This window comes from Musca domestica, unplaced genomic scaffold (assembly GCF_030504385.1).
Source record: "Musca domestica strain aabys unplaced genomic scaffold, Musca_domestica.polishedcontigs.V.1.1 9, whole genome shotgun sequence".
Taxonomy (NCBI): Eukaryota; Metazoa; Arthropoda; class Insecta; order Diptera; family Muscidae; genus Musca; species Musca domestica.
This window is the reverse complement of record NW_026712435.1, coordinates 12,990,619-13,001,536: the sequence shown is the minus strand read 5'-3', so window position 1 is coordinate 13,001,536 and position 10,918 is coordinate 12,990,619. Positions and strand designations below refer to the sequence as shown.

At 34.9% G+C, this 10,918-nt stretch overlaps 1 protein-coding gene across 1 annotated transcript; it reads right to left on the bottom strand.

The window, feature by feature from the left end:
• Positions 1-221: 221 nt before the first annotated feature.
• Positions 222-10,303, bottom strand: LOC101896282 (elongation of very long chain fatty acids protein AAEL008004). Its single transcript, XM_005181176.4, has 5 exons — positions 9,940-10,303; positions 9,793-9,870; positions 9,569-9,731; positions 641-777; positions 222-549 (listed from the first exon to the last, which is right to left on the bottom strand). The coding sequence occupies exons 1-5, from the start codon at positions 10,210-10,212 to the stop codon at positions 334-336; spliced, it is 867 nt and encodes a 288-aa protein (XP_005181233.2). The 5' UTR covers positions 10,213-10,303; the 3' UTR covers positions 222-333.
• Between the last annotated feature and the right edge of the window lie 615 nt (positions 10,304-10,918).

Sequence of the window (10,918 nt, the reverse complement as noted above, 5' to 3'; positions counted from 1 at the left end):
AGCATACCCATCTCTGCATTTTCTGTAATTTACCTTGTCAAATTTCACTGCATAAAAACTAGGTTCCCATCTCTGATTCGGGTATTTACAATGGATTTATAAATATATATATTTTGACAACGAGATGTTCTAAAACTAATAATTTAAAAAAAAAATTGTATGTTTTCATGACCTTACCTTCTTGATTCTACCATGGTTGCAGATAATAAACACAGATTGGATTCAATTTTTTTCTACAGTAATTATATTTATTTCTACATTGTATCATTATGTTACACCTAATATATGACTAAAATGGAATTATAACTAAGTCGATGGAGAGCGGAATTTAATCTAATCTTGTTTGAGAACAGCGGCTTTTTTGGTGACATCACCATTGGTGATCTTCTTTTTGTTCTCCTTCTTATAGCTTTCGACGTAGAATGCCGAAAACAAGTAAATGAAGAGACTAGCATTCAGGGTCAAGCCGATACTAATGATTTTGTTATAGGCACAGTTTGGTTGGAATTGGATTTGGATGGTGGAAATAAAGACAATGACAAATTGGACCTGCGACAGACAAACAGACAATGAAAAATGGCATGAGATTAAATATATCGACAAAATAGTTGGTTTCCAATAAAAAAAACAAAAAACTTACAATTTGCAGAATGGTAAGGTACCTCTTCCACCACAAATATTTCTGAACTTTGGGACCCATAGCTGCCAGCATATAGTAGGCATACATAATGATGTGAATGAAGGAGTTGACCAAGCAGACAATTGTACCTTGACCACCTGAAATTGAAAGAGAAAAAAACATTTAATAAAAATAATTCTAATGAAATTTTATGGGAAAAATCGGAAAATGTAAAAAACAGCACAGACACAATTAGATCTCAAAGTAAAAACCACAGATAGTGTCCCCTAGTCATCCCAGATAAGGAAATCGATCAATACTTTGATTTTCTAGCCTCAGATAACATACAAAACAACAAGAACAAAGGCCAAATATTGTGGCCTTAACCTTTGAAATAACAAAACCAGTAAGGAAAATTTAAAATTCCGGCGGGACCAACTATATGATACCCTACACCACCGCGCATATTTAGAAGAACTCCCATAGCAAAATAATTTATTTGTAGTAGATCATATCAACCTTTGGCTTTGGAGCAGTTATAGTTTGGTTTCAGAGGGAACTAATATATGGGAGGCATATCCAATTCTGAATCGATTTTCACAAAATTTGACGGAGACATTTTAATATTTTATAGCAAATAACATTGCTATCGAGTGCATGATATCTCGTCGAGAAGGATTATATTAAAGAAATATGTATCGGAGAAGAGTTCCATCAAATGGAAACGTGTGTCCCGAAATTCACTCCATTTGGACCGATATTAGCCAAATAATGGCACAATAAACCCGAAATCGGATTAATGATATATATGGGAGCTATATCCAAATCTTAGCCGATCTCTATAAAATTTGGCAAAGGTAATTCCTTGCACTATAAGATATCTGGTACCAAATATCATTGTTGTCGAATGGATATTACAAAGGTGAGGGACTTAAGCACTAAATCGAGTGAAACATTCCGGGTGACATGAAAAAAATTACAATCAACTTCAGACTGCTGTCATTTCTAAGCCACTTGTTCGACAGTTGTTAAAATTTATTTCAGAGACAGCTAATTATATTGTTATTGCATTTTGGTGAGAATTTTCCAAAAAAAAAAAAAGTTATTCGTGATGGAATTCAAGCGCGATAGTGTGATTTTTTCATATTTGGCTGGAAAACCACAAGTGGCTATCGTTAGAGCACTCCAGCATTTAAATGTGAATAAATCGTTTGTGTCTCGTACCATCGCTCGTTACAGTGATACTGGTAGCGTAGGCCGACGTCAAGGAAGTGGACGGAAGAAAACAGCAACATCAGCAGAAATGGTTCGAAAAGTAAAGAAGCGATTTGATCGAAACCCGAGTCGCAGTGGCCGAAAAATGGCTCGTGAGCTGAACGTATGGCAATATTCCATTCGGCAAATATTGAAAAATGAGCTCGGGGTAAAGCCATTGAAACTCCAAAAAGTGCAATAACTTACACCGCAACAGAAAGAAAATAGACTCAAAAGAGCTAAAGAGTTGCTTCGCTTGGCTGAAAGTGGCGAACTGCCGAATTTGGTTTTCTCCGATGAGAAAACATTCGTTGTCCAGCAGTTTGTAAACAAACAAAGTGATCGTGTTTATTTGCCAAAGAGGTCAGCAAAAAATGTCCACCTTCGGTTAGCCACCACAACTCAAGCGCCGGCCATGGTGATGTTGTAGGCCGCCATAACAGCCGTATTAGAATAGAAGCTGAATATTATCGAGAAAATATTGTGCCTTGGGCAGGCAAACATTTTGGCCCCACACCTTGAACATTCCAATAGGACTCAGCACGAGCCACCCAAAAATGGTTACAAAATGAGGTTCCCCGCTTCATTTCCAGCGCTCAATGGCCAACAAAATCTCCGGATACCAATCCCTTGGATTATTGTGTCTGGAGCATTTTGGAAAGAAAGTTCAGCACTAAAAAATACCAAAGTGTCGATCACCTCAAGCAAGCGCTTCGCCGGGAATGGGCCAAAATACCGCAGAGCAACATTCGGACGCTTTCATTGGCCATTTGAAAGCCATAATTCGCGCCAAAGGTGACCAATTCAAACAAATTTAAACTTATTTAAAAGTTGATGCAATTTCCGACATTTTTTGCTGTTATTCGATAAAATTTAAAAAAAAAAGTAAAAATGATCTCGTTTAATTTTGTTGCAGTTTTTCTATCTCACCCTGTATATATGGGAGCTAGTGGTATATCTGAAACGATTTTCACCATTTGATGTACTTGCTTCTATATTGAATTCGGTTGGATGTGTCAAAATTCAGGACTTTTGGGCAGATATTAGCCATTTGGTGCACATTTAACCCGAAATCGGTTGAAGATATATGGGAGCCATATCTTAATCTCTTCCGATTATCACAAATTCCAATAGGGTTCGTCCTTGGGCCAAACAAATATTATTTGGAAATTTTCATCTCAATCGGATAATAAATGCGACCTGCATTTTGTTCACAAGAATACATGGACGGACTGACATACATAAATCGACTCGGAAAATGATTTTATGAAGATCCTCAAAAGTAACTATCTCGCTTCCTTCTCCATGTTACAAACAATAGCACAAATACATAATACCCTTACGACTATTTGGAGTAGGGTATAATTATCATTCCTTACTCATTTATTTATTATGTTATTTTGTTTCTGAGCCGTATTTAATTTTTTTATACCCTCCACCATTAGCTTTGTCATTCCGTTTGTAACTCTTCGAAATATTCATGATAGATCTTACAAAGTACATATATTCTGGATCAGCGGATCGATTTAGCGATGTCCGTCCATCTGTGGAAATCACTCTAGCTTCCGAACGAATTGAAGTAGATTGATAAAATTTTACGCAAATGTGCAGGACTTTTGGTATTGAAAATGTAGGTCCACGTTTTCTTATAGCCCCCATATAGCGGTACCTCCCGACATTCGGCATTTTTATGATTTTAGCCACATTATTTACCGGAATTGTTTCAAATTTGAAATTTGAAGTCGTAATGAATACTACATCGTATGACAGAAAATTTTCTGTCTACGGTCTACGTCTTCGATTAGCCTCCATATAACGGTACCGCCCCCACCGAGATATTCGGTATTTTGAGGATTTTAGCGACATTATTTACCGAACTTGTTTCAAATTTCGCATTTGAAGTTCGTAATGGATGCTACAGCCTAAGACAGAAAATTGCTGTGCGGGTCCACGTCTTCGTATAGCCCTCATATAACGGAACCCCCGATATTCGGTATTTTAATGATTTTAACGACATTATTTACCGGAATTTTTTAACATTTTGTATTTGAAGTTCATAATGGATACTACATCCTAAGAGAGAAAATTTTCTGTGCAGGTTTACGTCTTCGTATAGCCCCCACATAACGGTACCTCCCGATATTCGGTATTTTGATGATTTTAGCTACATTATTCACCGATTTTTTTTAAGTTTCGCATTTTAATATTCTAATGGCTTATGACAAAAGTTGGCTATGCAGGTCAACGTCGTCGTCCTATAGATCCTAATAGAACGGTTACATTCGGTATTTTTAGGATTTTAACAGAATTTTATTTTTTCGAAAATTGTCAAATTCGTTCCAAATGGTGGAGGGCACTCAAAGATCCACCCGGTCGAACTTACAGCTTTTTTACTTGTTTCATTTAAATTTCTTTGTGATGTTAAAAATGGTTTGACAGTGACGAAAAAATACAAACCAGTATGTGGTAGTAAAGTACAACTCTGATCAAGACAACTTGGCCTGTATAAACATCAGCTAAGCAATTTTAAATTCTTTTGAATCTAATCATATGTTTTAAAATGTTGAGAAATATTTTACTCTCATATATCAAAATAAGAAAATGAAAAACAAAAACATAAATGTCTTAATTGCAACTGTTGCGAACCCATTTATCTTTTACGTAAAAAAAAACATTCTATGATCAGATATCTGTATTTTGAGTTCATCGTGCAGTTTAATTGAAATTGTTGCTAATTCAGGTTTTTGTTATCGTTTTGAATCTGATTTAGAAACCAGAATTTTATTAACATATTATCGTTGAATTGAATATTAATTCTAGTTTTCACATATTTCAATTAACCCAATTTTGATTAAATTAAATTAATCTGTAGGCAATCAAAATCCTTGAACTTCGAATGAACGGAATTCTAACAAATACTTTTCACATCCGGTTTATATTACGTATACGATTTCTTTTTGAGTTTGTACCATTGCCAAATTTTTACGCTTCCCATCAAGGAGACGAAGTAATGAAAGTGTTGTCAATTTCAGTGGAAAAAAATTGTTGCAGCCACTAACTTTTATATCAATTTACTTGTCCAAAACAAAAAGAAATAGAATATTGTCTGACTTTATATGCCAAAATGATAAAACGTTTTTGACAGCGCAATTTCCAATCAAATCACAATAATGTGTTTTGTTACAAAAAATTGGTAGTCAGATGGGCTCTCTGCGTGACCTCTTTAGAGCCATGTTTTCAAAACTTTACCGATAGTAAAATCAAAAATTTGATTTTAAATTGGCATTTGAGATAGAAACTTTGTTGCAAAAAAAAAATTGAATACCCTCCACCATTTGGAAGGAATTTAACAATGTTCTTAAAAATCTTAAAAATGTCAAATGTAACTGTTATATTAGGGTCTATGACAAAAAATGGAAACATATGATTGCATGACTATACCTACTTTATTCTACCATGGTTAAAGCAAATGAATTTGGTAAGTTTTTCGAGCAAAATGTTCTGAAAATATCTAACACTTATCATTTCGGAAGGAACCCTACACCATTCTGTTGTACAGGGTATTAGCATGGCAAAAGAATACGGGTAGATGCATGGTACAATAAAGAGATAGAACAGTTTCGTAAAACTACAGAAACACAGCCCTGAGTCTATGCCCGCTTCCTGTCAGACTCATTCAAAATAATATACAACAAGTTGTTTTCATTCTTTTTGTTTTTTTCATATTTATCCTCATTTTTAAAATGAGTTAAATACCGGGAAAAATTAATGAAATGTCTAGATTTTCTTTAAAAAATATGATCCAAACTTTTCAATCTTTCAATTGCATGGCTAAACAGGTTAATAGCTTTAATTAGCGATCCGGAATGTACGTCTCTTCCAATTATTGGTTTTGAAAATATTTTGTTTTCATTTTTCAAAACAATAAATGCATACACAAAATTGGAAGAAGTCGGGCACACTTAGAAAAAATTGTAATCAGCTGGTAGCTCTACCTTACCTTTTTATTGTACCATGGGTAGATGCATCACGTTGGGTAACATTGATATGCCAATGTTTTAAAATGTTTTTTTTTTTTTTTCAAAATAATTTGATTTGTACAGGTTTACCTATACGACGACAATCGAAGGCTGTTATAATATGAATTTTTTAAGCATTTTTACAAATTTGAATAATTTGTCTTTCAAAAATTTCAATTCAAAAATTAGTTTGACAGTTCATTGTCCCAGCAGCTATACCTGCATTCTTCTACCATGGGTATTAGTCTCGGTGCATTTAGATATTTACATCACACCTATTTTTATAAAACTTGTTATTTTGATTATAAATTCCTTTGAATACACTTTAATTAATAGGCATATCTTTCGAAAACGGGTAATTTTTACGCATTATGGCCTTTGCCGTATTGCATGCCACTGTGAATCGATTAAAGATATGAAAATGTAATCAATGTTGACATTATGAGAGGTTTTCAATCAAATGATAGCGCAAGAAGAACTAAAACGTACTATTGTGATTAAAAATTCCTCAAACTGTCAAAATTTTTGTTTACCAATCATACAATTCACAATTGCATGCATTTTGACAGTACGGATGAAATCAGATGGTATTATTGGATGAGCTAATAGATATTTTATGGGCTGTATATTATTCTTTTGCCACAAATGATGTAAGTCAATGTGGAGGTATTTGTTCATGGCAGAATGAAATAACTTTACCTTCTTAATTTTACCATGTACTTGGTATACCGATTATGTGTCTCCGCCCTAAGTTCGAAAATTTGCTGTTTATGCCCACTTTTTTCATAGGAAAAACCCCTAATTATTTGACTAGATACACACAATGCATGGTAAAATTAAGAAGGTAAAATCATTTCAAATAAGTATGTCCATCTCTGCATTTTCCGTAATTTACCTTGTCAAATTTCACTGCGTAGAAAACTGGTTCCCATCTCTGATTTGTGTGTATACAATGAATTTGTAAACAAAAATGTTGACAATGAGGAGTTGTCGAATGAATCATTTAAAAAAAATGTAAACATGTGACTGCATAACTCTACCTTCTTAGTTCTACCATGACACAACGCTTTGGTTTACGTTTTTTGAGTTCAAAATAAAAATGAATTTTGACATATCGGAGGAGATCAGCTGATCTTACTGGTTGCCTCAATTATAAGGCGCTGATTGTTAAGTTAAACGTCAAAAATAAATTGTTGGGAACATATTTTAGTGAACATGTTAGCTAGAGGCAAATAGAATGACACCAGTTTGACTTTGCAAGCTGAATTTCATATAAAGGGTCTAGTATTGTGACTGAAATTTTATACGAATTTCACATAACGGGTCCATTAAAAAGGTCTTGTAAGCACAACGAAAAAACTGTCATTGTGATTGAAAACCCGTTTCATACAAGTAAATACAAATGAGATACACTGGTCTTATTGGAGAGACCTTGATCTAGACCATGGTAGAAAAATACCGGTAGTCGCATCGTCACAGCTGCGGGGACAATGAACTGTCAAACGAATTTTGAAATTGAAAATTTTGAATGAACAAGTTTAAAAGTATCAGTCGGTTTTGCCAACAGATGTATACCCTCATCCAATGTTCGATTATTTAAGTATATTTTGACTTCTGTTATGATTATTCAAATTGTTGACTTTCTATGGAGTAGGTACCGAAGGAATGGGCGCAAATTATTGTCCATTTCGTAACGGACCTAAATAAATACGATATAAATATTACAACGTGCCAGATTTTGACTATATCGACTACTGCCCATACTTTATATGAGATATGTTCAAAATTTTGGAAAATATGGAAATATGCGTTAGGTTACAGATATAGCGGACCGATGAATTCCATTTTCATACTTCATCTAATACAGATAAAAATAGTGGTATGTGCAAAGTTTGAGAGAAATCGAACATTTATATCCAATTTTATGCGAAATCATAAATTTCGATAAATGAAATATTCATATCAGATTTCCGGCCAATAGAAATATTTAGATGTAGCAAGTTGTAAAGAATCGCCGAGTTGTTTCGCAAGTTATGACAGCTATAAGTATTGACAATTGTGCCTTTTGTGGGTGAGGCATCATAAGGGATTGGCAGATATATTATCTTCACAACAGATCTTGTGTTAGCAAATTTTTTTGGATGTGGGAAATTAGAAGAGAGTTGGATGCTTATTTCGATTTCTTATAGCGTTTTGTTTTTCAAAAATCTTGAACTCTATGTGGGGGAGGTACCAGACGAAATGGGCCGATTTGTAACATCTTTATAACAGATCTTGTGTTAATGGAAATATTGAGATGAACGAAGTCTGAATGGAATCGGATGTTAATTTCGTGTTTTAGGAGCTTCATGGATATTCAAACATTTTACCCTTGGTGGGTACCAGAAGGGTTGGATCGACACATTTAATTTTCACAGCAGGCCTTGGGTTAATAAAAATATTGTGATCTGTGTAATTTGAAGAGAACCGGATGCTTATTTCCGATTTTATGATCGTTTTGGTTATTCAAAACTTTGACCCTTTGTGGGGGAGGTACCAGAAGGAATACTCCGATATCTGCTATCTCTATATTTATGTAAATATTGAGATGTGCCAAGTCTGAATGGAATCGGATGTTATTTTCGTGTTTTATTAGCTTCATGGATATTCAAAAATTTTACCCTTTGTGGGGTGAGCGGACCGATATATTCCGTCTTCACACTAGACCTTGTGTTAATAAAAATATTTTAATGTGTGTAATTTGAAGACAATCGGACTCTTACATCACATTTTATAGGAGCTGTAATTGTTCAAAGTTTTCACCCTTTGGATGGAGTCGATCGATATTATCTATTTTCGCACCTGAAAGTATTAGGATTTGCATAGTTGGAGCAAATTGGATGATCCTTTCTCTTTTTGTGCAGTAAATTAGTTTCTTTGAAAATGTTGACATTTTGTGGGGGAGGTCCATCCAGGTCCATCTCCGAACTCGATCTAAGTTCGATAATAATATTACGATCTGCCAAGTTTGGATCAAATCGGATACTCCCTTCGGGAGTTATCGTGCGCACCAGTTAGCCAGACAGGCGAACGGACCGACGGACATCGCTAGATCGACTCCAAAGAGACCTGGGGTCTAAAACCGTTATTTCGATGAGGCTCGTTTTGGTCGAATCAAATGATATATACCCTCTCTAGCCATACGGCTGAGGGTATACAAATCGGTTATCGTAGTAAAATTGGTCCATTCAGCAGGTTCTGAAACGGGGCATAAAAATGTTGACATACAATTGATGTTGAAAATACAAGGGATATGTAAACAACCTCCTGAGGAAAACATTTGCGACTTTGGAGTGTTAAAATCCAGTGATGCTTTTCGTATGGAATCCGGTTGTGAGATCTATTTTTATGATAAATGTGGTTGAATAAATCCGGATTAAGAAATAAATCCTGATAATCGGGCTATTATATTTCATTCCCTTTTTAAACATTTCCATTTCACTTTTCGCTGAAGCAAGATCTGAGACCCAGTTACGTTTTCTTTGTAGCGGTGATGTACTATGTTACGACGTAAAATTGAAGAAAACTCAGTCAAATTTTTTGGAGTAATTGTTTAACTAGATTCTTGGTACCCCAACATTTTTCCTATTTTGATCTTCACAATTATCTCTTTGTTTTTTTTTTTGCTTTTACATACCTGCGAAATATTGAACCCCAATTAGAGTTGCCAAAGGCATCGAGGCATGATGATACAAATGCAGGAAACTAATTTGACGTTCTTTTTTGCGCAAAACAAAGAAGACCGTATCCAGTAATTCCGTAAGTTTGGCAATATAGTACAGATATACCGCTCTAGCCATCTAGAAATTCAAATTTCCGAATTAAATAAGAACTATTATGGATTGATATGGGGATTCTTACCCTCATTGATTTTGGATCGGTACCATAGTTTACAGCTTCACATTTGTAATTGTAGTGGCCCCAGCCGGAGACATAGAACTGTAATGTCAAATAATAACTTTCATAGCACCTGCTCCGCTCAATAATTCATTAGCACGCGGCACTTACCTCATAGACAAGCACAGCACTGAAAACGACCTGTAGGGCATTATAGACTATCAGGGTATTCTTCAATTCGAATGGTTTGCGATTGCGCATTATGCGCGGTCCAACGTAGATGCAGAACGCCAAATACACTCCCAAAATGGCAAATAGCGGCGTTAACGACTCGGCCAGAAACCAGTCTTTTGTCCTGGCATCTCTCTGCTTCATTAGCAATTCCTCCAGATCCTGTGAGTAGGTCCGGGTGGAGTTTTCAAACATCACTGATTCCGATGACATCTTCGTTGTTGGGTGGCTGAAAGTGGAGTGAAGCAGTACGACTGTACGTTCTTAGATAAATGTTTTAATACTCGAACGCCGAAAAAAACAATTGGAAACAGCAAAAAAACTTGTTCGATATATTTTTTATTTTCTAAATTAATTATTATTGTTTTATATTCTTGTGTTCCGTTCGTTCGTTCATTCATTCGCTTCTTCGTAATATTATTATTATTATTTGAAATGCAAACTTAGTGTAGCATTGGACTTGGCTGCGGTTGCGTTTGTTTAATGTTCGCTTGGGAACACCTTGAACTACCGGTGTGTGTGCGAGTGTGAGTGTGATGATTTCAAAGCGTTTATAAATGCAAATACTTGTGCGTGTGTCTGTATAATGTAGAATCTTTAAGGTATTTCTTATGTGGCCTCATTTCTTTACAACAAACTTGTTCGCAAAATTTTCAAATAAAAAAAAAATTATTTTCTTTTAAAAATGTTTTATTTGACATTTCTAAACTTTAACAAATATTAATTTTGAAATTTTCAAAAACAAAATGAGCTTCAGCAATAGTAAAATGTGTCCAAAATCCATATATAATAGGCATGCCAATGTCGGCATGTACATCGGCATTTCTTGTATTTAAATTCAAATTAAAAACAAGTTAAAAAGCAGTAAGTTCGGCCGGGCCGAACTTTGAATACCCTCCACCATTTGGAACGAATTTGG